Below are 27,127 nucleotides of genomic sequence, written 5' to 3'. Positions count from 1 at the left end.
CTCCAGCTCTGCTTGCCTAGCTGGAAACTAGCCTGGCATGCAGCACTGCAGCAGCAGGGATCCTAAGGTCCTGGTGCCTGGCTGCCGTGGCACGGAGGTGTGGCTGTGGGGAGATGGCTCCTCCACAGCCTGGAGCACAGCCAGGCTGCCCGATGGCAAAAGAACCAGAGATGGGAAATGGGAAACTGCAGGGACAGGAACTGTCCCAGCTGCAATACCTGGGGGATCAAGAGGAGCTGGCTTCTCTGGGCATTTCTGCTTTCCAGAGGTGACTCGGTGGGGAACAGCATTGCCTGTAGCTACTTGCGGAAGAGCCCTTCTGGAGGGCAGGGGCAGGAGGATGCCCTGGAGGTAAGGAGCCACCTCAGGCTGCTGGAAGCAAAACAGACAGGGAGAGGAATTCTCTGCAGTGCCAAACGGAAAGCTGCAGCGTGAGTCAAGCCATTGCACAAGTGAAACTCTAATGGGATAATGGGAATGCTTCTGCTATGGGAAGCGCTTTGTTTGCAGAATGCACTTCAGCAAGCTCGGCCAGCAGTGCAGAAGGCAGGCTTCATTAGCTTTTCTGTGCGCTCAACTATGTCTTCTGCTGGACTTTGTAACGAGCCTCGGTGGTAAGGCACTGTAGGTGATCAGGCATAGGAAATGGGAAAAGACACCCTTTTGTTTGTAAGGGGAAAAACGTTCTATGTCAGAGCAGAGCAACTGGAGGATCACCCCTCCCAAATGGGGACCAACGTGGGTGTTCTCATCTTTTATTTTTGTGTTAGGATTGCTGGCACTGGAAAAAGAGAGTCATATGTCCTGAAAAGCCCTGTAAGCCAAGGAGACTAGCCTGTAAAGGAAAATAAGTTGATGTAACTTACTTGGTTTTATTCCAGCAAGTTTTGACAAAGTCCCTCAAAAGACAATGTTAAAAGAAATAACATTAAAATTGTTAGAGAACAACAAACAAGGCTCTCTCAGGGACTATGAACTGCCGAGAGTCAGCAGAACCAGGGCAGGGATGAACGGCCAGCTCTCAGCATGCAGTGGTCTGGCAGGTGGGATGTCTCTGTGTTGGTGCCAGTGTTGTTGTAAATAGATATGTAGGAATAAGTTTATGGAAGAAACGATGAGCAGTGAAGTGACAACATTTGCAGCTGATGCTATTTATTTGAGTTGGACAAGACTATCCTAAGGTTAAGGCACATAACTTAGAGACACAGTACGGCAGAAGAGGATGAAATTCATTGAAAATGCAAAGCAACATGCACGGAAAGAGATGCTGAGGAGAGTTACCATCCACGTTGATAGACTACAGAGTAATAAGAGCATGGGGAACATTGGATTGTGGCCATCTGAGCTGTGTGAGCCAGCAAGTGCTGCTGAAGAGAGGTGGGACCTGCCCCAACCATCGCATGAGATAAAGCACAAGGCTTCCATTTGTCTTTTGTTGCATTATTGATTTCAGTGCAGCTCTTCAGCGTCCTGCTCCATGGCTTTATTATGGATTTCTGAATGAGTGTTGAATGTCCTCCCTTTTAACACACACACAAAATCACTGAGGTGATGATAAAAGCATCTGGATTGCCTTTTCAGTAGAGATTTTAATCCTGTGCTGGCCAATAATTTCTTCTCTAAGTAACAATTTTATTATCAGTCTGAATTAACATGCATACTTCTATAGGCCCCGGTCATGCTGATTTTAAATACTCTTATTTCGAGAAGTGTAGTGGGAGGCTAGGAGGATGACATAGGGCTTTTTTTTCTTTTCTCCTTTTTCTGTTGTATCAGAGAATAAGGCTGTTTCTGAAGCTGTTGGTCATCATGGTTGGGTCTCTCATTTTTGCGATCTGGTGCAGCTCAGCTGTGGATGGCAGTCTCCACAGTTGTGTTAGAGAGGAACTGCCAACACGGTCACCAAAAGGCCTGAATTTCCCATGTAGCCTGAAAATTAGGGCTATTGCCTATGTCATGTCTAGATATTAATCCTTATGATGGCTTGAAGGTGTTCTCCAGTAAGTACATCCTTGAGATGATAAGATACGTTGGTCTTCTGTGGTTTCACTGAGTGGAAAGGACCCCCCCCCCACCCCCAGTTTGGTTGCCCTAGGGATTTGGGACTAAACAACTCCAAAGTGCCTTGGTCTGGCTGAAAGGAGTCAAACTTGAACCAGATTTGGGGGTCGGGGGGGGGGGGGGGGGAAAGAGCAATATTTATTTATTTATTTATTTATTTATTTATTTAGAAATACTGGAGCCGGTGAAGCTGGTTGCCTGGAAGCTCAGCTTGGTACATAGGCTGAGCAGATTAATAGCTCTTTCAAATAATGATCCTTTAATTCTGGTACAGGAGCCAGCCGCAACCTCTGTGCGCAGGCTGCTCGGAGGAGAGGAAGGCAGGGGCTGTTTTAACAGTATAATGCAGTTTATCGAAACACACAGCCGTGCTTTCTAGAGAACAGGGGTGGAAATGAGGGCTAAATGAGGTGCTGCTTGGCAGTGCTGCTTTACAAAGTGTCCGAGCGGCTGTGATGCTGCGAGGACACCTCAGACCTGCGAGGTGAGCAGCAGGCCCGTGCCCAGGGAGGATTTCTCTGGGGAAACCCATGGCCCTCAGAGGGCTGAGGCTGTACCTCCATCCCGTGGGGCTTGGGGCTGCTTCCTCAGCCATCCTAGCGATGGCCCGGAGAGAAAGGGGAGTCTTTACTTTTATTATTATTATTTTTGACTCTGTTGGGATATGCTGGTAGGTGCTCGGTACCCACAGTTGTTTTTTTTTTGTTGTTGTTCGTGTTGTTTTTTTTTTTTAATACATATGATTTTTATTTTTTTTTTAACTTCTAGAAGCGTTTTTCTCTCTTTAAAAACTCGGGAGAAGGGGACAGCAGAAGCCCGGGACTCCTACAAGCTGCGGCACGGCGGGAGGCTTGCAGCCAGCCGCTCCCAGGTGCTTAAAACAAAACAAAAAAAAAAGAAGAAAAAGAAAAAAAAAAAAAAAAAAAAAAAAAAGAAAAGAAACCCAGGCCCGGGGCAGCCCCTCAGACCGCCTCGCCCCTGAGGCGGCGGCGGGGCCCCGCAACTCTCGCGAGAGGGCGCGGGGCCGCCATGGCGGGCGGTGGGGCGCGCACATGACGCCAGCCCGCCCGCGGCGCGGCGGGGCCCCGCCCCCCTGCTGGCAGGCGCGCGCACACGTCGCCCGCGCAGGGCGGCGGCGGCGGCCGGGCGGGGAGGGGAGGGAAGGGGGGGGGGCGGGTCCCGACGTCACGGGCGCGTGACGAGCGGCGCGCCGCCGCCAATGGGCGCCGCGTGCGGCGCGGTGACGCGCGGCGGCGGAGGAGGGGCCCGGGGCTGAGGCGCAGCCGGAGCCGAGCCGGAGCCGGATCCGGAGCGTGCCGCGGGCGGCGGCGGCGGCCAGCGCCGGGCGACGCCGTCTCGGCCCCGACGGGCGCGGAGGACGCGGTGGTGGCGGCGGGCCCGCGGGCCGGGGTTGCCGAGCGAGCTGGGGGCGGCGCCGGGGCCGCCGCTGCCGCCGCCGTCGCCGCCGCCGCCGCCGGGGTCGCTGCTGCTGCCGCCGCCGCCGCCGCCGCTGCCGCCATTTTGTGAGAGTGCCTCGAGCGGGCGCCATGTTTGTAAGGAAGCAGTAGGGCAGCCATCTCCGGCCACCAGCACCTCCCCGCCCCGTGTGTGTGTCCTCTCCTTCTCCTGTGCCCCGGGCCTGCTCCTCCGAGCCGCCGCCGGCTCCTCCGAGCCGCCGCCGCCGCCGCCTCCGCCTCCTCCCGCCCGCGCGGGGCGGCCGGGCGCAGCCTGGGCGGCCTCGCCCTGCGCTGAGTGCCCGTTAGTGTCCCACTAGGTAACCGTGAGTGCGACCTTCATCGTCTCTCCTCACTGGGGGACCGGCCCTCCTCCTCCTCCTCCTCGCCGAGCCGCCCCCAGAGCGGCCGTGCGCGCCGCCGCCGCCGCCTCCTCCCTCGGCACCACGGGCAGCGGCAGTGTCCTGCCTTCCTCCACCTCCCTCCTCCTCCTCACCACACCACGGCCAGCACCATGGCCTTTGAAAGCCTGTTCTCCAAACCCCCAAACCCAGTTCTTGACCCAAACATGCCCGACTCTGACAGGCAACATGCAGGGGACGAAAGGTCGAGTAACATTCTTCTCTCTCTCTCCGCTTCTCATAATGGTGATAGTAGTGGGGTGATGGTGGTGATGATGATGATGATGATGCTGATGATGCCGGGGGTTAACGTGCCGAGGGGGTTAACGGTGGCGGTAGGTTTGCGGGACAGGTCACCTCCAGGCTGCGAGGCTGGGGTGAGGGGGGCGGGGGGCCGGGGGGCTCACGGGGCTGCAGGGGCATTGTTAGCAGGGTTTTATTTTCTCGAATGCATGCCTTTTATACATCTTCATTTATTTATTCTGCCTGGGAAGGGGGGCCGTTTTCCATTTCTTTCCATAAATTGCACTTTCCAGCGGGTGTCTGTTGAATGTCACCATTGTTCTTTTTCTCTCTTGCCCTGGTGCTGCTAGTCAGGTAGGAAAGGGTGTTCTGAGTTGCTTTTTTTTTTTTTCTTCTTCTTTTTTTCCACATTGTTTTTGTTTATAAAGAATCTCACCAGGTCCATGTTTAACGTCATTTTCTTGCCAGATTACACCTTACACGTTTAACTGGATCTTCTTTTTTATGCAGATTAAGGTCTGACTGACGTTATCTTTGCCATCTCTCAGTCCCCATGCGCAGAAAGCCAGAGTCCTGTTCCTGGTGAAAGGACCTCTGTTCCTCCCTCCCTCCCTCTCTTTCCTGCAGCTGCTGGAAATTCAAATCCTTTCTCCAGGCAGCTCTGGCCTTCCTAACTAGTTCCAAAAATACTGTTTCAGGGTGACAGCTACCAGTCCTTCAGTGTACATCTACTCACAGCATTTGTAACACGAGTGCAGGAGTTAAAATGACGGTTTGTGACAGCCGCCTTTCAGTTCTGTCCGCTCCACACAGCTCCACAACCATGCTTGGTAGTTGTTTCAGAGGACTGAAAAACACCTGAGGGTCTGTGAGCGAATGAAACAGTTCCCTCGCTGGAGGAAGAGTCATAAATTCTGCGTTATAAAAGGGGAAACAGAGGGCCGTACAAATTGACCAACTGGTCCAAAAATCATACTGGGATTTAGCGACTGGTTCAGGGCAGACCTCAGAGCTCCTGATTCCTGCTCCCAGCTTCCTGTGTTTAATTTTGAAATAGCGTAAGCTGTGTCTCACTGTGTGTTCCAAAAGTGATATGTGAAAAGCAAAAGAGTGATACACTGTGATGGCTGAAGATCCAGCATATCCTTGTTATGTCGTTTCAGCAGTAGCAGCAGAGATGTGTTAGGGTGTAGGCATTCCTATGTGTGTGACTTTTTACTGCAGATGCTGTTTCAGGGTTTTAAGATGCTTTGTGTTTTAAAGTTCTCATTGAGGACAAGCACAAAAAAGCTTCATCTGCTCTTCTGCTGGAAGCATATTTTTTCTAGTTTAGAGTTCCTCATGTGATGTTGACAAACAGAGTTCCTCTTACCAGCTGTTCTCACCAGTGCACTTGTCCTTACACTGGTAAATTATGAAATAGAATAAATAAGTGCTACTTAGTAGCCTGATGTACTTCTAACACGTTTGTTTATAAACATGGCTTTACAATGCTTTAGTTTCAGAAGAGCAGAAGAATGACAAAAACAAATACCTTTTAAGTAATACTTTTTATCAGCAAGACTTCTGGAAAACTTCTGTCCTTTGACCTGAGATGCGTATAGTAAACCAGACTCTTAATACAACTAGAGTGTTATCAAAAAAAAAAAAAAAAAGGCCCTAAATATAAGTACTGGTATTGTATTAGATATGTACATGTAATCCTGTCAAAATGTAATATTTATCTAGCTGAAATTTACACAATTTCCCCAGGAGCTGCTTACTTGTGAGGCCCAGACAGAACCAGGGTCTTTCCCTGCCCCAGAAGACAGGGTTGGCTGGGGGTTACAGGACAGCTGTCAGTGGGAGCGTGCTTGTAGTGCTGAATTGGTTGGTCAAGTCTCCTGTGTAGTAAGTTGAGAGCGAGGTATAATGTTCTGGGTCAGTTCTGTAGAAAAGATGCAAGAGCCTGATACGCTCGTTTTCTAAGCTAATGTGAGCTGGAGTTTTACTCTAGTGCTAGTTTGGTGTTTTGAAAGTCGTATGTCTAGTTTCATTATGTTTTATCTTGCATTCAGGTTTTTTGCTGCATTGGTAGCTCAGCCAGACCAGTTTACTACAGATGCAGACCGTAATAGGAAGGTGGTGAGATCACGTAACAGATCAGATCAATGTGTGCAGCATGAATTAATAGCATTTCTCTGAACATTTAGGAGTTTGGTTTTGAACCGAGCTGTGAGGAAGTTGGTTGGTGCTGTGAGCAGTAGGAAATAGTGAAAAACCTTGCCTGGCTGCACTCAGGGCATTGTAAGATGGAAGTGCTGTTCTGATCCAGGGTCTTTGTTGTCCTGCTTTATAGATGGGGCAGCTGGTTACGTAAGGAAGGGTTTTCATTCTTGAAATATTTTTAGTTAACTCGTTGTGGGGACGTGCCCTCTCCTGGTGTGCTTGAGACTTTGTGTATGCCCAGGTAGCAGCTATCTTGTCTCTTTGTCCTGTCAGGCTACGTTTCATTATGGATTGCTTGTTATGTAGGTAATTTTTCACGAGTGAGAAAGAACTCGGAGGCAGGGTGCAGGCAAACTCAGCAACAGCAAATAAATTCACAGGAACCAAGTCCCCTTGGGACACACACGAACTCGGCTCCGGCTTGCCATCAGCAAGGCGAGACTGTGGCAAAAAGGAGCGCAGCTTTAAGCAAGGAGCCCTGGTGTAGAAACTGCCGTGTGTGCAATGCGTGCATTCTTCCGGCCATCAGCACGGCCTGCTCGGCGTGATAGTCTGCGGGTACTGGCACGCCTGCTTGCTGTTCCTGAGCTCTTGCTTTGTAGGCATTGTCCCGTCCTGCATGCGGCCGGTGGGGCTCCCGCTTGAATGCCTTTGTGCCTCAGATAAGACCAAAGGCTTGCTGCAAACCCAAGAGTTCAGTGTTCCTGCAGACTTTGATTTTCTGACTAATATTGAGCTGTTACAGACAATACAAGGACTTGGTTGCTACAAATAGTTCTGTGTTTGAAACCAGTGCCAGGTTTACAATTGCCAGAAATGCTAGAAGGTATCTTCTGCTGTGAGTTGGAGGGTGGCTTTTTTGTCTCTATGTATGTAATTAGATATAAAATGTCCTGTTGGTATTGGTTCTTTCTGTTTGCCATTTCTGCTTTGCTGTCATTTAATCTCCATACGCAGAGTTTTCCTACAGTACTAACTGCTTTAAAAATAGCAGTGACCTAATGGTAGGGCTGAGCAGTGAGATGTGAGCAGCGAGATGCTAACTCGCAGGTCACGGAGGTGCAAGCAATGCCTCCATAGCCAGCCTGGTCTTGGGAGCTGCATTTAACATGTAAGTCTCAGGCCCCTTTTTACTTGTTTGTGGCGCAACAAAGTAAATTCTGCATCTAAGACAGCTCTCTGATGGACACCCAAATGTCCTGTTCAAAGTTTTCTTGAGAAAATTGTCCTGATTTTTGGCAATGCCACTGCAAAGTCACGCTTTTCTATATTTTAGGTTCTTTTTCCAAGAACTATACAAACCCCCATTGCACACTTCTTTGTTATCCATTGAATATCATTTTTATGTTTTGAAATTCAGTTGATGGTCGCTTTCTTGTTCAAGATAAACCAATTTACGTTTTAGAAAGTGGCCAAAGTGCTTGATTAGGAGCTTGCCTGCTTCTAGCTGTGTGCTGCCCTTCAGAGCCCTCCTTCGCCAGCTACATGTACCCTGGGAATGTCCAGACAAACCAGGTGAACAGAGACTTCACCCAGTTGCTCCTTTGTATTTATTTTATTTTCCCAGTTTCTTCTTCCAGTGCCCTTAGGCATTCCCTGTTCCCTTTCAGTGATCCAGTTCTCCACTCCTGTCCTTGGTTAACACGATTTCAAACTGCTGATACGACAGGCTGGGCTGGGTCACCCTAATGGAGAACTGCTCTGGGAAGTCAGTCCGTGGGAGGCAGAGGGAAAATGCAAGTGGCTGGCTGCAGACGGGATGGGTAACAGTAAATTCAAGTCCGTGTTGTACACCCGAGTTACATGCTTCCTCTGTTGCTGCTCAGCCAGCACTGTTTTGCAGGCTGCTTGGCTGGTGTCTTGTCTTCGTCCTTGTGGATCATCAGCTCCCTGAAGCATCGCAGCAGCACAGATTGGGCGGCGTTTGTGGAGCTGAAGGGCTCAAGCTCTTGTATAATCCATCACCGTACCGTCCAGCCCACCTGGCTGCAAGGCTCCCATCCGGATTTAATGTCACAGTGGACCACTTGCATGTCTTTTATTCTGCCCGTTCATAAATGCCCTCTGTGGACGTGTGCATAGTTTGATTTGAAAATGCTTACTTGTAGCTGGATTCGGAGACTTTTTTTTAGTAATAGTTAATCACCAAAGAATGCATTCATGCTAACTTGAAGTTGTTTGTGATCCCTGAGTGCAGCCTTGTAGTGATTTATTGGTTCTGAACATGCTTTCAGAACTGGCTTTGACATTAGGAAAATAGGAAACGAAGAGAAAACCACTCCCAAATATGCCCGATGGGCAAACAAGGCTTACTTACTGTCCAGCAAACACTGCAGGAGTGGCAGAAATGCATCTGACTTGTGTGGCTGTCAGTCCTCGTCCTCCTGGGGTGGAGGAGGTAGTCTGTGTGAATCTCTGTCACTTCTTGTGCAGCGAGAAGCGCCTGCAGCTGGAGGTGGGAGAACGCGGGCCTTCTGGCGGGCTGGTTGGCCTCCACTGGCACCGCCACTGCCACCGCAGCAACCTGGCTTTTGTCTTCTGCCTCCTGCGTCTCCCCCGTTGTATGGGAACACGCTATCTGTCAACGCCAGCCTAGGGATAAAAGATTAAAAACCCAAGCAAGCCGCTCTGTAACTTTTCCCAGTAACAATTTCACTTCCTGGCTGTAGATTCAAGTAGCTGTGCGTTTGCAGAGGGGTCAGACCTGAAGGACACCTGCAGGCTGCTGGATGTAACCAGCCTAACGCTGTGGAAAAGGCCAGCATCAGTTGCCACTGGACACTGGCTGCCTGACGGCAGGAACAGCTTCTGCTCTTTGTAGTTCTTCCCTTACTCAGTCAGAAAAACCTAGTGTAGCAGATCACTGGGGCAAATTCAGGTAATGAATTTTAGACCTCTGATGTCTTACTTGAGACGTGTAACTGTTGTGCCGTGGGATGCAGCTGAGTTCTTGTGCTCGTGAGGATTTTCTAGCAGCACCGTGTTAGCTATGAGGGCGCTGCAGGTTGATCGCGTGGCAGCAGCAGGAGAGAGCAAGCACATGGATGTGAGCTGCAGGGCTGTGCAGTCACCTCGCTGAGGGGGGCGTCATTTCACTGAATGGCTCCTGAGCAGCACCAAAAACACCCGTGTTTTCTCTCTCTTGCATCATACGGCCTTACTGCAGAGGTCAGCAGCATAGGTGCATGATGCTGTTAGCAGCTCCTGGGAACTGAGGGCTGTTAATGTGCTGTTGCTATGCGAGAAGATGAGATTTGGGACATCCTGGGTGTTTTATGATACCCTATCTCTTTTAGAATTAATTGGAGGAAGAAGAGGTGAAGGTTTAACAATGCACTTATTTTAGGAAGAAATAGACTTGTGTGTACATACATTTATTTGGACAGTAAAATTCAGGTGTCACCAGAAATTAGTAGCTGCTTAAAAATAATTTCTTGCTTAATGTGCTAGAGTTTTGATCATTGGTAATGTTTGCAGTCTTGTTACTGGGCCCTTTCTCTACAGCAATTCTCTGTGTACAGGAAGTAAAAGGGAGAGGTTTGCAACTTACACTGTTTTGTTCTATTTGCTTTTTCTAGTGTTGGTAATGCTTTTGGACGTTCTTGGTTATTAATGTTCTCTTTAAGGCTTATTCTAATAAGCAAAGTCAAGGGCATCACATTGTAAAACAAAACTAAATTTCTAAAGGAGACCTTTCCTCAGCTGTGAATCGAACCTACCAAAAATGAACTGAACAGAAAATAATGTTTGATGATAAAATTTCCCATTTTGGCTGTACGATGTTGTTCCTGGAAGTTCTTAAAGCATGCAGGAGTATTCTTTAGATTCTCACGTGGCACCTACTGTATTTGCATGTATGCCAAGTAATCGCATTGGGAGGATTGAAAAAACAGTCCCTACAGGGGAAAAACAACTTCCAGTTTCCTCAGAATACTTCAGGGCTCCGACCGTTAGCATACTGAGAAGATGCAGCTACTTTTGTGTATCTTGGGCTTCAGGAGCCCAGGTCATAAATCTTTGAAAACAGAGGATGCTGTTTGTAAAACTGAGGGGGGTAAGGGTCAGAAAGGTAAGTTAAAGCCAAGTCTGAATGTTAAGTGTTACACTGGAAGTACCGGAGTGGTGGTGAGTTACTGTACGTGTGGATTTCTGTTTTCCATAACCACAGAATTGTCTAACTGGTCTTTCAGAGATTTTACCAGAGATTTTACCAGAGATTTGAGAGATTTTCTCCTCTAAAAATTACTTGGCTTCTGTGCCTGTCTAATACATTTTGGAGATGTGCTAGAAATACACTTGGGGCAGTGGAAATGCTGTTTAGGTTTATTCCACATATCCATCAACTTCCAAGTGTCTGGGGATCGTGGAAGAGGGCGTGATCCATCAGCAAGTTTGGTTCTTTCCCTGGCCTTTGGAGGCGAACCAGCTTCTGTTGTGGAGGGCTCATAGGACAGGATCGGTGCCAGCGTGCTGCCTTCAGCCAGCCTTTGTTTAGCTCGTGGTGTTTGGGTGATGGTAGCTTTGCACCGCCTGTGTTTTGGACAGTAAGATTGCCTTTGCTGTCCCGTGGCTTAGGAGGAAATTGCAGCACCATTTGGCACTGTGCCTTCTCCGCAAGTCGGGCTGCGGTGCTCAGAGGGGTTCACAGCATAAGGAACACAAAAATACTTGGTGTCCCCTTTTAAGGTGGTACACTGTCACTAGGAGAATGGTGTAGTTTTTCCACCCTTACAAGTTGGATCCTGTATTCCAGGTGTCCTTTGTGGGAACTGATGAGGAGAATCTGTGTTACCTGTTGCTTTTCATTAATGCTTTGTCTTGCAGCTTCCGAATGTGTGTAGGGGCAGTATCAAACAGCCTGGGAATCCCGCTGTTTTTAATGTATGGCTGCATTGTGAAAAACACATACAGCACTGCCTGTTCGGTTTGGAGCAGTATCTGTGGAGTCTAGCTAAGTGTGACTCTGATAGCGACAGTCATTGCCCCTTCCCTGCAAAATCCTTCTTTGCTCTGATTTTCTTCTTTCCCTAGGGAGTCTAGAAGAATATCAAATAAAGAGACAGAAGATGTGTCAGGTTTAGCTCAGCCTTCGCAAATACAAGTATAGAATCCAGGGAACTAACACATGGCAGAAGTGTAAAAAAAACAAATAAAATGCCAGTGTGTATTCCCTCAGCGCAGAGGCTGTCTTTGTGACTCCTAAGGTATGCATTGTGTAGGAAGCGCATCCTGAACTGGTCCCCCCACAAGCTGTTGGCATTATTTCAGTGAAGGATCTTTCTCTGCTGTATTGCTCCGTAGGGTTGGGTAGTTGAAAGAGAAATTAAATCTTGAAAAAAAAAAAGAAGATAAGGTGACAGTTCCTTGCTTTTCTACATTAAGAAAATTTGGGTTTTATGTCAGATGTCTCCAGCAATAACAAAAGCATTCTAAGATGTTGTGTAAATCCAGAATATTCTGTAAGCAAGCACTGTATGGTATGAACCAGAAGTTGATACCGACTCTTGTTACATCAGTGGTGTGACTGTAGTTATCTGCCAAAGGGAAAACCGCATAAAGCTAGGACCCATTTCCTAGAAAATCATCTACTGGCTATGTATTTTCCAGATGACATCTGTTTGTTGACTTTTATTACTCAATAGTGGAAAAGGAGGTAGTCTTGCTTCACATCACTGAAAGCCCTTCATAAGCTATTTGCTACAGCCAAGGCCGTGGAACAAATGTAGGAAGGGAACTTGTGGAAGGGGGAGGTTCTGCACTCACTTCCTAGCGTCCAGCTTCAGTTTGGATTTTCAGTGAAAAAGGAAGCCTGAGCTGAGGGTAGTTTCTGCCCTATAGCTTCCTTCAAGCTTTCTCTGAAGAAGAATTAAATCATTTCCTGGAAATATGTTTTAGGCCAGTATCTTTTCAAATTATATTTATCCAGTGATTTTATTTTATTTTTTTAACATTCTTGCAGTTCAGTCCTTGGAAAATTCTAGGATTTTGTGGAGATAATTCAGGCATTTGGGGAGTAGAGAACAACTTCTGTAAACCGTACCTCTGAAATCCAATCCAAAGGATGGTATTCCTGAGATTCTGCACAGTTGTTTTTCCTAGAAAGATGAGTCGTGCACGCATCCCTGAAGTGTAAATGTATGATGGCAGTTCCCAGAGGAACTGGTAACTGGCAAGTGCCTTATTTCCCAGAGAGCATTTTCAGTGGCTGTTTCACCGAAGAGGATGTTTTAACTGAGTAGATGTCCTTGAACAAGCGGGTTTAGCTCGCTTCGTCAAAATAGGAAAGACTGGTTTTTGTTTGTTTTTCCTAATAGTGGCAGGTGTTTCATAAATATTTGCATTTCAGTTATGCATGCTTTGTCACATCTCTCCAGGAGATACCTGACTAATAAATGCTTTCATGGGTTATTAAACGATGTACTTCGGAACTTGTCAGGGAATGCCTGAGATAACGGACCCTGTGGTGTTTGAAACCAGGATTTGTTTTGTGCTTGGGATAGATGTTCTGCTGTATTGTATCCTCCCTGGCCTTGGTGCGGTGCAGTGGGCTGGCCCCAGGTGCTGGGAGAGCACAGCGTTGGCTGCAGGACCCCGGGAGCTGGGAGGTAGGGGTGGGCAGAGAGCCACCCCCAATAGATTGCCTTCCTTTTTTCCAGGGCCTTTATGGGGTTGTGTGAGCCAGTACCTGCATGTGTTTTCTTTGTTCCTTTTCCTATTTCTTTTCCCTAGTGCATCCATTTACTCAGCTTACAAAATCAGTACTATGGCTTGCTTCTAGGTTTGTAACCACTGTCTATTTTCATTTTTTTAATCTATTTATTTATTGATCCACCCATTTATGCAAGGGGGTGAATGGAATGAGGCAGATGGAAAGACCAGATGCCGATTTCATTCCTAAAAGAGAGGAATCTGAACCTGAGACTTCAGCTCAAAAGAGAGGGAGATCTTCCTGCTCAGGAAATTTCTCCTATTTATTCTCCCCATCTGCTCTTATTGTAGTTATGTAATTTCAATTTAAGGAGAATTCTTAATTCTTTTCTCTATCGTTAAGTATTATTGTGGCTTGTCTAATGTGGATTTATTCTTGCTGCTCTAACATTATTCAAATTGGTGTAGCTCCAGTGCCACTATTTAGTATTTACATCATACTACTGGACCAACAACAAGTCATAATTTCCTTCCTGGGCCTCGCTGGAAGACTTTCTGTTGCCTTCAGGATCAGTGTGCTGGAGTACTGCCACTCTGGTTTCAGAGTGGCCAGGCCTGCATGTTTCTAGGTCAGCAGTGACTGGTACATACATGTTTATACGTATAACTACCACTGCTAATTTATTTTTTCTTAATAGGTACAAAGTGATTTTAAAGCACTATTGGCCTGAGGTTACCAGAAATATCTCTGGGCCCTGCTTTCATTTAATTTCTGCTGCTGCTTTCTTTTACACCAGGAACAACTGTCGAGCAGAAGCACGTTGTTTCAGTCACGGTCCCTCAAGATCATTCTAGAGCACGGAGCATCAGACGTGGTGGACCATAAATCCTGTTAGGTAGCTACCCCAGGCAGACTGCAAGCAAAATGGGTTTAATTTAGGCGTCTTTTGGTTTGTATGTCAAATCATTTGCCTCTTTCGTCTAGCTCTGTTTGCAAGTGAGAGCAACGAGGCCTGTGCCCATCTTCCCTTTCACAGCAGCAAGGCATGGCACGTAAAGTCAATGTCATCTTTTTCCAATGATAGCTGTGTTCACATCTTGACTTTAAGTTCCTTCTGTTTCAGGAAGGCAGATCTTTATGCGAATGCCACAGGGCCTGACAAGTTACAGCTTTGCCAGGCTTACCGGTCTGTTGTGTCTGAGGTCTTTTTAATGCTTTGTCACTTCTTGCTACTCTGAGAGACCAAATTTCAACAGCTTTAAGTTTTTTGTTGTCAAGTCCAGTTTCCATTCAGAGACCAGAAGTTATCCTCAGCAGGTGCACACCGAAAGGTTGGAGCACTGTGCCTCTCTCTGCACTTTAGGATCTTTTGTTACTGCTTATAGACAACCTTGTCCTTAACAAAGATTAAGCCTTGGTATGAAATCTTCAATCTTCAGTTTACGAAGCTGTTAAGCTAATAATTCTAGTAGTTTTTGTTGGCTGTTGTACTGAGAGACATCCCAGTGCAATCGTGATGAATGATTTTTTTTTTTTTTTTAAATCCTGTAATGCATTTTCAGTATGTGTTTATGGTAGCAAGTCAGTCAGAATGCATCACAATAAAGAGCTGATTTTGCAGTTGCTCCTTTTAAACGTGCAGCAGTGCCTCAGTCCAGAATGTGGACACATATGTAGAACAGTTTTCTACTTCAACTCTGTGCTTTAGGGAAAAAAAAAAAGTGTGTATGTGATTCTAATGTAAGTGCTCTGAGCTGCTGCATAACAGAGATGTGAGCAGATCAGAGATGGGGAGGGCTGGCTACATTGTTCCTTAGGTACAGAAGGCTTTGAAAGCCTCTGATGCCCAGTTTCTTAGTTGTTTGAAATGTAGAGAGGCGTAGATCACAACCAGTGTAATATGACTCTGGGTTTACTTGTCTTCCCTGCCTCCCACTACTCCTGCATTTCCAGGGACATCAGAAAATATTCTGCAAGGAACTCAGCGTCATTGACTAGGCAAAAACTTCAAAGCTTTATTAACAGACATTGTTGCATTCCTGTTTCATACGGGATAAAGCCTTTGACTCTTCCAGACTAGCAGTACGCAAGGAATATTACCGTTTTAACACTCTCCCCATCAAGTGGAAGATTGTTTTGTCTTATTTTTTTCTGTCTTCATTAAAAACTGTATTTTACTCTGTACTATTTTCCTCAAATAGTGTCTAGATCAGCAGATATTTGCATTCCAAATAACAAATTCCTTCCCAGACAATTTCCATTAATCTTAGGGTTTTCTCAGTATTTCATCATTTTGTAAGTAATTTGGTTGATATTAAATATACTACATTGTTTGTCTAAATGTCATTAAATGTCATACTAAGGTTTTTGTTTGTTTGTTTGTTTGTTTTTTTACTGTTTTGTGTAAAGATGAGAGAATAGTAGTCTCGAATCTAAGCATACGGCAGTGATTGTCTGTTGGCAGAGAGGAGCAGAAGTTACCCACCGGTAGCAAAGAACAGTATATGCAAGAGTAGTTCTAGGACCACCAAGTGATCCTGCATAGTAAGAAATACAAGTTAGAAAAAAGCAAAAACAATACATAGATTTATTTAACTACCTTTTTCACAGTGTTGATTTCACAGCTGGTTTTGCCAGCTGTTGTTGGCAGTGCCCACTTCAAGATTTATGACGTCTGTTCACTAGTAAATGAGCATTCTGACTGTTACAGGGTAGAGATTTGTGACGAAAACCTCAATTTCCTATTTTGAACTTGTATATGGTTCCGTAGTATCTGTGGGCTTCTCCCCTTGTTGCCCCCCCCAGCAGCTTTTCTGTTAAGTACCTGCTGAATCTGGTACGTTCGCAGGGTGGTGGTTGCAGGCACCACAGGGCTTCACACCATTTTCAGGTAGTCTCCATGCAAAAATACAGCGTTGTGTTTGTGTAAGGTTCTGTGATGTCTACAGAGTCTGAATTCCTGACGCAGTGGAAAGTAATGTAGAAAGAGTTCTATAGAGCCAGTAAGTTTGAAAGTAGTGTGTTCTTCCACAACCAAAACCCAGCAAATAACAGAAAGGGGATTGGGATTGCTTCAGCCGTCTCACAAAATAGGCTAGAAACAGGGATTGGGCAGAGGTTAGCTGGTGTTTTGTTGGATGTATTTCTTTTATATATCTATATATAGACTCTTTTCTCCCTGTACAGGTAAAGATGAGCACTAACCTTTCTAGTTAGCAAGCACTTGAAGTGACGCGTTTTGTGTTAATACTTATATGTTTGTTGGTTTTTGAATCATCCTTTGGTGTTAATTCCAATTTAAAGACTTTTGACACTGTCATGTTCATCTGCGCAAGTTAATGGTTCCATCTACAATGATTATTGTATCAGTTATTGCTGTGTTGTGTGAAAAGAACCCCTGCAAAAGTCAGTGCTAGAAATTTGGAAAAACAAGCAAACAAAAACAAAGGCATCTTAGAAAAATAGCGTAATCTGTGTGTTTAGATTCCAGCAAATGGACTTCAAATGTTAACTGCTCCCTTCTTTTCATCCACTACCATTAATTTATTTTAAAGATTCAGTTTAACCACCAAAGTAATTTCCTTTTTGGAACTGCTCAGGCCATTGGCCATTGCACACTAGTTAGCACAGACGCATCTGAAGTTCCAGGAAACAGTGTGTTGAAGGAAAGGTGTGCACAGGATGGTGCATTGTTTATCCTGCAGTGCCCAACTGCTTGATTTTCTTCCTACTACTCCTACCTGTATGGTTTTCACAGAGTTTTAATTGCCTTTAAATTTGACTAAATCTGTTCTGCAAGTACAGCAACAGAAAGAGAAGTAATAGCATTGTAGTTAAGTATTTCTAGAAATGGTCAAACTACGTTTTCAGTTTGAAATGGGATTAACTGCAGCAGTGGGTTTTGGTGTTGTGGGTATTGAAGCTGTGTTTTAGCTGTGTTGGAGGAAATTATGGAAGAAGGGAAGGCGTTTGTTCTGAGAAGTCAAAGCAAAAAACACACCATAGTTGTATTATTATTATTATTATTATTATTATTATTATTATTATTATTATTATTATTATTATTATTATTATTATTTTGCAGTGCAATTCAAGTGCGTATAATGACTTTTATTCAATTTTTCTTCACAAGAAAATCCTAGTAGTTTTTGGGGTGTTAAGTGTACTATAATATGTATATGCTTGTGTATGAAAATGTAACTGGTGGAAAGAAATATTGTGTGGCTTTGTTTTTATTGTGCTGTTGGACAGACAAGGGAGATAATATTATGTAATTTTATTGTATTGATATTTTTTCCTCCTACAGAGAAGATGGGGAGCTTGAAGATGGTGAAATAGATGATGCAGCTTATGAAGATGTGAAAGAACATGGTTCAAAAGGTGATGATAAACAGAAAAATGAGAAAGGACATAGAAAATCACGGAAGAAACGCAAAAAAGAAAAAGAAAAGAAAAAGTCAAAAAGGAGAAGACGGGATAAGCATAAGGTTAGAAAATGCAAACCAGAGTATTGAAAGTGCTTGTTTTAGTTCCAGGTTTCCGGACTTAGACGAGAATCCAGGAAACGAGAGAAGTCTAAAAACGGTATTATTACTATTTAGGCAGTTTTTGGACTTAAGTGCATTTTTTGAGTTTCCTATCTTATCAATGCATTTCAGTATTAAAGAATTTAAGTAGACCTTGACATGTGGCAGTGCATATTCATGTATTTCAGTGATAGTTTGTGTGGAGTAAGAGGTCATAAATCATTAAGTAATCCAGCCGTAGCACATTCCAAATGATAGCGTAGAAACTTACTTGTTAGCTTTGACTAAGTGCATTTCATAAACTTGGTTTTCGTCAGCTTGTCTTTAAAAGAAATGCATAATCAGATTGGGGGTTTAACTATATTATTTGTGATACACATTTTCATTGGATGTTTATTTATTTCAACATTTCTCTTAATTGCAGTTTACAAAACACATTTGGGAGCCTTTTGCACTTTGACATTGTCAGTGGTTGTGGCAGTTCTGACATAAAAGACCAAAGTGTTAAACCACTTCTGAAATTGTTTATATCTTAAGCAGCAATATAACATAAGCACTGGCCACTAACAAAGGTCGTCATGGCAGCACAGGGAGTGAGAACTTCTTTACAATAACAAGCATACTGTAAATTTCTCAATTTCATTTGTTCGTTTTCTTAGCACACTTATGGAAAGAAAAGATTTCGTGCCAGTTGAGTGAATTCTTCAGTACACTTAACCTTAAGATAATGCATAGAACATATTTTAGTTGACTCTTAAGTAGATGCAAGAGATTCACAAAACTTTCTCCTAAAAAATGAAACTTGATTGCCATTTTCTACAAATCACAGAACTATAGTGTTCTGGTATGGTTTTGAGAAGGGGAGCAGAAGAATTACAATTGATTTGTTTGCAGCTAGTTTCCCCTCTAAATCTTCTACAAACCAATACTTCTAAATGCTCTTGTAATGGAATAATGTTGAGTTTTCTCCCAGCAGAAACTGACGGGATGCCAATCTATTCTATAGTCATAGGCAAGTTTCTAGATGTCTCCCAGATTTTGTAGCCTTCCAGCAGCATCTCTGCTATGTTGCAAAGAAGAAGGTCTCAGAGAGAGAAACCCAAGGGAAACTGATAGAACCTAGAGTAACCACATAACCCTCAAGGTTTTCATTCGAAAGCCTTATTGGATCAAATCTCTTTCTCTGATAAAGAGAGTGGGTCGTCACACTGTGCTTTCTTTGGTCTCACCTAGAGGCGGATGTTTGTTAGAGTTAAGAAAATAACTGCCATATTTTGGGCTAGGGGTCCGTTTAAGTTCACATGCAGCAAACCAGTTACATAGTAAATTATGTAACAGCATTTTAGAGAATTATTTTCTTCTGTTTCTTTTTTTTTTTTCTCCAGCATAACTCCCCTTCCAGTGATGACAGTTCAGACTACAGCCATGACTCTGATATTGAACGTACAGAAAGATCACATAAAAAGAGTAGCAGTTCTTCATACAGAGATTATGATTCTTCATTCAGTCAGGTAGTATTTTTTTTAAACTTGATTTCCCGTGTATTTATTTGGGTGCAATTTTAAAAATGTAAATGTTTTGTTTTTCGAAGGCTGACTTGATCAAAGAGCCTGTTCTCACAGATTTCAGGAAGTACGTATAGTTCTCATCTCCTGTGGGTAGATTTCCAAATGTAAAGTGTTATCTGTAGCATGAGTATAGGTGTTGTAAACAAGGTTTATGCTATTTTTCTTCTATCAGGTGATTATTAAGATATCTTTACTGTTGCCTACCTCGGATTTAGACGGTACTAAGGAAACAGCTCTTGAAAAGTCACCTTTAAATATCTAGAATTGCTGCTGCTTTCTGATAGCTCAATTTGTCCTGGCTTTTCTCAGTCTGTGCAGCTCAATAGCCCTTCTGAGACCACTGGGTGAAATAGAATGCTATTCTCTAAAGGTGAGATAGAGTAGTTAGAGGCTTGTTGGAACCGTATTACTTTGGAGGAGGGGAGACTTTCCTTTTAGCCTGAAACCATTCCAGAAAGCTCTAAGCCAGCCTGATTTATTAGCGAACTGAAGATCTTGTCTGCAGAAACTGGAGAAGGGACAGTGCTGGCTTAGGAGGGGTCAAAAGAAATATTTCATCCTGACTGTCAGAGACAGGGCAGATTGCATCATCTGTGTCCAAGATTATCAGGATATGGAGATCATGAGGGAAAGATTCTATTTTAATCATAGTTCTAATTAACCTTTCGGATATTGGATATAACAAGTTAAATTTTAATTCTGCCTGCTGTTACTAAGAGAGAACTCTGTTATTAATGTAAACATAGGATTCTTGTTTCAGTCCTGCTGACTTTCCCTGAATGGATACTCTTCAAACTGTTGAACACTGTACACCAAAGTAGCCTGAGTTCCAAGAAGCAGCTCAGTTGCAGACTCCACAAGTTAATCAGCTTTGCTTCTTGACAAATGTCCAGTAACTTCTCAAATTCCAGCAAAACAAGCATTAAAGAATCTTGTTGACATGCAGTATCAGCACAAAGTCTCCCAACTAAGTGTGAAAGTCTTGTATTTAAAATTGTTTGCATATTATATTGCCTATTGTAATATAAAGTAAATATCTAAACATAGGAATGCCACTATGCATTCTTATATATGTGATCTAAGCTCAACTGTGAAGGATCTGAATATATTTGTATGTGATTCGAACATGTTCTAATCAGTACTTTATTTTTTACTCACGCTGTTTGTTTTTAGAAGAACGTCTTTACAGATTAGAAGTAGTACTTAGAAATGCTTAGGACTGCATACATTAAAATTCTTTGTCAGCCTCTCTGAGAAGCTTTCTGGAGAATAAATCCTGATGCTGTTCTTTTGTTTAAAACAAAAACAAAAAAACTTTTTTTTCCCTATTTTGATGCACTCAGAGTCAAATGTATTAATTTCTACTGAATAACTGATTTCTGTTGTTTATTATTAATGCTTGTTTATGCAGATCTGTAGACAGCATGACAATAAGAGTAAAAACAATTGGTTTTGTAGAGCAGTTTGGAGGGGTGGTGTTTGAAATATTGAGTTGCTTCTAAACAATACAATCCCTTTCATACAGCATGGACACGTATCAGGAAATTACATGAGTTCACAGAAAATGCAACATAAAAAAAATGTAAAAAGTAAGGAGTATGATGACTATAGTCATTACAGTGATGAAAACTTTGGTAATTATAACGAGGAAGAAAAAGATGAAGATTTTGCCGATCAGCTTAAACAATACAGGCAAGCTAAAGAGACCTCCAGTAGTGATTTAGGACCTCCATTTCCGAAAGAACCAGTGAAAAAACAGGGGATGAAAGGGATCCAGAAAGGTAAGATAATTTGAATTGTTAGCTGTAGTAATGGATGGCAGTAGCAGTTATATCATGCACCATTTCAGGATGTTTGTGTTGAGAGCTGAATGAGGAGAGCTGCAAGCAGTGGCTTTCCTGTGAGGTAGCAGCTTCTCATCAGCAATGGTATGCTGTTTATTGGGAAGGAAGAACATCATAGGGTTGCACTGATGCATTTATCGAGGAAAAGATCAAATATTGGGTATTGTCTGTGTAGTAAAAAAATAAATAAAACCTTACAAAAAAAAAAAAAAAAAAGCTCTTGATTATGTAACCGACTAAGGAATCATAGGGCTGTGTCATAAAGTGTTTTTCTGGGGCATTTCATGAAAGTCTGAAATGGAACTTGATGCAGGGGAGGGGAAGGAGTATGTATTAGGTGAATTCCAATATCCAGTTTAGGCCCTGTGTTTGTGTGTATGTGTGTGTATATATGTATATAAAATTATATAAAGTACCTAGAAGTTTTGATAGGTGCCTGAATACATTGATCAGCTTGCCCTGTAAGTATGCTAAGATCCTTTTATTTTTCTTTTCACAACTTTTATTTCATTCAAAGCTGGACTGATACAAATTTTGATGAAAAAGTATTCTGAAAGAGTCCTGCTGGCCTTTGTTCATGCCCTAGTTACATAAACTTAGTTATGTAAGCAGTCTTGTTTGCACCTTTCATTTGGTGTCTGATCATTTCCTTAACATGGCAGTGCAACTCGTTAAGCTAGCTTACATCTCTGGTTTCTGTATTATGAAGGGACTTCTGACTTCCCCCATCTTCTTATATTGCTACCTGTTAGGGTGTGGAAGGTTAGACACAGGAGACAGTGCATACTGGTTTCAGAGGTATCCTGATCTGCCATCTAGAAATACTTCACTTATTCTCTTTGCTTTTTCTATTGAGATACAAGGTTGGCATCAAAGTTCATATTTCAGAAACTGTTGATTCAGTCAGTTTGCAAAATTGTCTCCCTTTAACTGTGGCTAAAGGTTTGTCTGACAAACAAAATTTGAGTAGGATATTGTATGACATAACTATTGGAATAGTTCTCAAGAAAATGCGGTGTTACACAAAGCTAGTAAGCTTTCTTTCATTTACTACTGGGGTGATCTTTTGTGTTCTGTTTTGGTTCAGAACAAAATAAATTGGCAAAAGATTGTTAGAATCTACTTAGCTGAGACAAAAGTGTTCCTTCATGTGCTGCTTGGTAATGCTGCTTCAAGAGCTGTCTGCAAGTCATCTGGAATCAGCCTTGCTGTTGTGGGGTGGCTACCACCTGAAGCAGATGTGATGATGTCTGCAGAGCTTTGTTTTTATTTGGTTTTAAGTTAATGAGAAAGCAGATGGATACCCCGTCTCCATGCTTTTAGTTGAGGCCATGCCTACTGGCATGCTGATAGCTATAAAAGTACGGCCTTGAGGCTTCTAAACAGTTGCCATTAAATATTATTGCATTCAGAGTTGTTCTGTTATATTCCTTAGGTTATGATCTCTAGTTTCTGGGATGTTGTGATGCATGTGTGTGCGCCTGGGTGCCAATTGTACCGGTTAGTTCTGTGTTCAGAAAGTGTCCACACAGCACACACATATTTTAAGTGTTTGGGCTAGTTAGTCACATGTCTGCACTTCTAATTGTGAGAAGCTGCTTTGAATGAGATTAATTTTATATTCAGTTTATCAGTCTGCTACTGATTTTGAAGAGCTTTTCAAAGAGGAGGCAGTTGCATAGAACTATAACTGGTTGGTGTAGTTCTACTTGCCAAGTCATGATTCAAGACAGTATTTGGGAATTCAGACTGCAAAAAGATATTTAGCTTTATATTTGTCTGCATTTGTTGTCACAAGGTAACTGTACTTTCTGAGGTCATTTAAAAAGGTCATTGCTGTTTTTCAGGTATTTCTCAAAGAGGTAATAATTACAATGTTGGTCGAGGGCGTGGAATGCAGAAGAAATTGAAGCGTAAAGATCGTGGAAGGGGAAGAGGCAATAAAGGATCTGATGGCTTCCATGAGGTATGTGGAATTAAAGTTGACTTTCTAATGCAGTTGTTTCAAATGACTGGACATCTTGTTTTAACAGAAGACTATTTAAAAGTACATGGTTTTTCGCTTTTTGTTCTTGTCTCTAGAAAAGTCAGTTTCCCCTTAAAAGAATTTTACTGCACTTGATGTACAAAGTACAGTTGATAACTTAAACTAATAGATCATTTTCTTGTTTTTCTTGGAAATAAAAAAAAAATAACAGAAGTGGTTTATGAGCTTTGATTTTGAATAGCTTATGAGCTTCCATGTTAACTGTTTCTAAAAGATGACATTTTGCTACTACCAATCCACCTCAGTTTTTTCAGTGGAGAAACTGGATGGCTTCACATGTTTTGCTAATTTTCTTCTGAATCATGAAGGATTCTGCTTCTTTCCAGAGCTATGGTGGTGGAAATGGAAATGTATATGACCTTGGTTTTGGCTTAGTAATTATTTATTACAGGAATTACCAATTATTGTTATAGGAATTAGAGAAAACTTGGTGTTTGATATTGCCATGGTATTAATAAATTTGTCACACCAATCTTCAACTATCTAAATGAAAAAAAAAAAAACAACAAACAAACCAAACCAAAACAAAACAGAATTGCTGATTAAAAGATCAAACCCATCCATGGCTGAAAAACATCGTTTAAGCAAACTCACATTTAAATGTATACAGCGCATTGAGATCAGATTCTGAGGCAGTGGTAGTTTATCTTTCTCCCTAAAATATCTGCGGCTCTCCTCCCTCCTGCACTGAAGAATACACGTGGCTGGCTTCTTGCTGACGCAGTAATGCGTGGTTCAGCCATGGTAATTTATCTTTGTGCTCTGCAGATGGCCCAGCTCTCGTGGGCTCCCGGGTGGTCCAGATCAGATTTTCCTTTCCCTGCCCTGTATGTGGTAGGGAGAAGGGCAGCTGTTGGATCAGTTAGGATGATGCTTGTTCATAGGACTCCTCCTTACTGGTGCTGCCGAACATGCCCTGTCATCCAGCTCTGTCTCCAAGCTGTGGGGAAGGGTGGAGACGAGGAGGCAGCTGCAGGCAGGCCCCAGCAGGGCTAGGAGACAGAAAACAAAAAGCTGGGCTCCTGGCTGCAGCGAAGTTATGAGTTCTGCCACGCAGATGCCGAGTTGTGTGGTGGGGTGACTGATGAGATTCTTCTGCCATGCAGCTGCACCCCCAGGACTCTCAGTGACACAACTGGAGCATTTCAACCTTCCTTGAGCTGTTGTTTCAAGTGCTTTGAGGTGTGGGATGGTAACTGACTTTCAGTGCTCTCAGAAAGGCTCAGGGCATTGTTTTTGTTTGGTATTTGAATTAATCTTGAATAGGATCAAGTACTGGATTCAGAACTTCTTTGTTTGGGGCAGCTGAGATTTCTCTGGATTTAATGTGTTCCAAGTAGAGATGGGATCTCCACTGACCCAGGAGTGGTGTTCCTAGCCCGAAGCAATGTTCAAGACGTTGCTTCTCAATGTCAACAAAATCCGCTAATTGTTCTTCGTTTTAATGTTTTGTGACATTGCTTAATTTGCCAAGCAAACTGAGTGCAGACACAAGATGTGCTGATGCTCATGTTTTCAGTTTGATTGCTGTGAGGAACCACATCCATTCCATTTCAGAAGTTCCTACTCAGCAGTCAGAGCCCTGCTCATTCCTGTGGAAATCAGAAATTGGAAAAGCTTAATTTCCCTCTATTGGCAGATCAGTAGGCGACCACCTACCATTGCAAATAAGGCATAAAAATCATGTGAGAAGCAGGTAGAGGGGGAGGTTAGATTAAATATAGCTTTATAGCTGAGGTGGTAGCCTAGATATCTGGATGATTGTTCAGCTTCCGACTCTGCTACAGGCATTACTCCTATATTCATGTACAAATTTATTAAAATAGTAAAAACAGGAATTTGTTTGAACTGAACACCACGCGTGGTGGTAACATGGGGTGATAAGGTTTGATTACAGTATATTTATGAAGGAAATGCAAAGATGAGGTGGTTGATGGTTCAGGATTTTCTCAGCAACAAGAGCTCCTGCACCACCAGTGCTGCTGCTCAGTGCCCTCTGCTGCTCTCTTCCCAGAAGCACTGGTGAATCGCCATTCCCAGCCACGTGCCTCAACTCTCCCCACTCATCACATGGGGAAGCAGCAGCTCTGTCACAAAGGGCAGTGCAGTTTGGGTAGAGAACAGCAGAAAAAGGTGGACCCTGGGGGAGGCATTCTGGCCAGGGTACCTGGTGCTGGAACAGGGTGTTGTCTTTGAAAATGCCAGGCATTAATCAATGTGCTTACCGAGCTGACTGATGAGGATTAAAGGCTGACTCCTGGTGGCCAACAAGCTGCTAGCACTGCATAGTTCAAGGAAAAACTAGGAAATGCTGTGTTTGGGCTCTTCTGTAACTGAATGTTATTTTACGTTAAGGCTTGCAGGGGTGGCACGTCGCAGGGGTAGTTACCAAAGCCCATGTTCAGAGGTGCCCTCAGTTAGGGAGGTGGGAGCTGGCTTGCTGGGTGCCTGTGAGCCAGCCCTGCCTTTGAGCATTTCCAAATGAAGTGTAAGAGGTAAATAAGTTCACTGAATGGACAGAACATCTGTTGTAGTGTGAGAAGTTTCTGATTTGATTGCATTTATAGCAAATGTAGCATTAAAGCAGCTAAGTTTTCTAATGTGCAAGTTTTCTTATGTACAAGTGTGTGTGTTTACCTTTATTTTGATCTGTGAGTATAATATTAAGAACTTAATCATGGTGTAGTTAATCACATTTAGGGGTAACTACTGCACTAAATATGCTCTAACACTGTTGCAGCTGGACTTAATAAGTAAGCATCAACAGGATGTTCATTTTCCTTACAGGATGGCAAACCAGTGAAGAAATGGGTTAACATGAGTCAGGAATTCATAAATCAGCATACAGTGGAACACAAAGGCAAACAAATTTGTAAATATTTCCTTGAAGGGAGATGTATCAAGGTAAATATGCGTGGTGTCTGTCGGTATACTTCTTTGGTGTGAGGAAAGGGAGAAGATTTTTGTTTTGTTTTGTTTTACTTAGCTGGTATAAGAAAAACTTAATGGGTTGAAACTCAGAGTTTTTACTTCTTATGTTTGACATATTTATAGATAAATGCCAACAGAAAATTTTGTGGAAAAATATTCCCTCTGTTACACTTCTACGATTATAACCAATTCTATTAAAAATGGTTGTGTTTGCTAACTAGCGTGTTTACAGTAAAAACCTCTGTGATAGTATTATAAACTTAGACTGACAATGTGTCGTGCAAATCTGTAACGAATCTTAGGTGTGGAATCTGTAGATAGGCAATGATTCCTGAAAGTATTAGATCATTTATCTGTTTTATGGTACTAGAATTTTGAAACATTGAAGGAATTGCTTAATTATGCTGAATTATTTCTCTCTCTGAAGTAAAAAGTGGGGTTGTAGTAATAGTTCCCCTGCCAAAGAACTGAAGTCATCTTCCTTCAGCCAGCAAGTGGAAGGCAACAGAAAGAAGAGAATACTATTCAGAGCAGTCAGCTGGCAAGCAAAAACCCTAGCAAGACAGTCTGTTATTGCATTAAAAAATTGCTGTTGCTTCATTTTGAAGCTAATGCTGCTGTGAAGTTGAATCCTCTGATGTCAGAATAGTTCAGTCAGTTAGAAAATACATTTAAGAAAAACTCCATCCTTCTCAAATAAGTGAGTGCGCCATTTATATTCAGTTCTTCTGTGTGTTTCATGATAGAACATTCTCTGTTTCTTTTTCAGATGGTGAAAGTGAGGGTGAAAATTAGTGTGCTTTTCTGCCTAAACCAAGGGGGCAAATTGAAAGGAATGCATTTTTTGCTGGCTTTATATATTTTAGTATGTTATGCTCCAGTAAGATGAGGATTTGCTGCCACCTTCAGTTTTAAAACCAGTAGTTGAAAGAGCATTTAGTATATTTTTCCTGAGAATAATTACAAAGAAGTAAAAAAATAACTTCTCCAGCAACCAAATCCTGATGTATAACATGATGTGGTTGACAACTTGATGTTGATTGGACTCCATTTTTCCTACATGGAATAGTTTAATACTTCGTTGGACTTATTTTGGTTCTACCACATGATGTTAAAAGAGAATCAGATTTTCTGATTAAGTGCACAATAGTTTGTATGGGAAAAAAAAAAAAAAACAGTAAACTATTTAAATATT

General features: G+C 43.0%; 1 protein-coding gene across 1 annotated transcript in view; it reads left to right on the top strand.

Moving 5' to 3' along the window:
• The first annotated feature begins 3,779 nt into the window (after window positions 1-3,779).
• Window positions 3,780-27,127, top strand: part of ZC3H6 (zinc finger CCCH-type containing 6) — a 31,000-nt gene continuing 7,652 nt past the window's right edge. The window contains exons 1-6 of the mRNA XM_032184213.1: window positions 3,780-4,121; window positions 17,323-17,503; window positions 18,928-19,053; window positions 20,636-20,891; window positions 22,802-22,920; window positions 25,789-25,905. Of these exons, the coding sequence (XP_032040104.1) occupies window positions 4,030-4,121; window positions 17,323-17,503; window positions 18,928-19,053; window positions 20,636-20,891; window positions 22,802-22,920; window positions 25,789-25,905 (891 nt within the window). The 5' untranslated portion in view covers window positions 3,780-4,029. The remainder of the gene's footprint in view (window positions 4,122-17,322; window positions 17,504-18,927; window positions 19,054-20,635; window positions 20,892-22,801; window positions 22,921-25,788; window positions 25,906-27,127) is intronic.

Source organism: Aythya fuligula, chromosome 3, assembly GCF_009819795.1.
Source record: "Aythya fuligula isolate bAytFul2 chromosome 3, bAytFul2.pri, whole genome shotgun sequence".
Lineage (NCBI taxonomy): Eukaryota > Metazoa > Chordata > Aves > Anseriformes > Anatidae > Aythya > Aythya fuligula.
The sequence above is the reverse complement of the archived record's forward strand: the minus strand, read 5'-3'. Positions and strand labels throughout refer to the sequence as shown.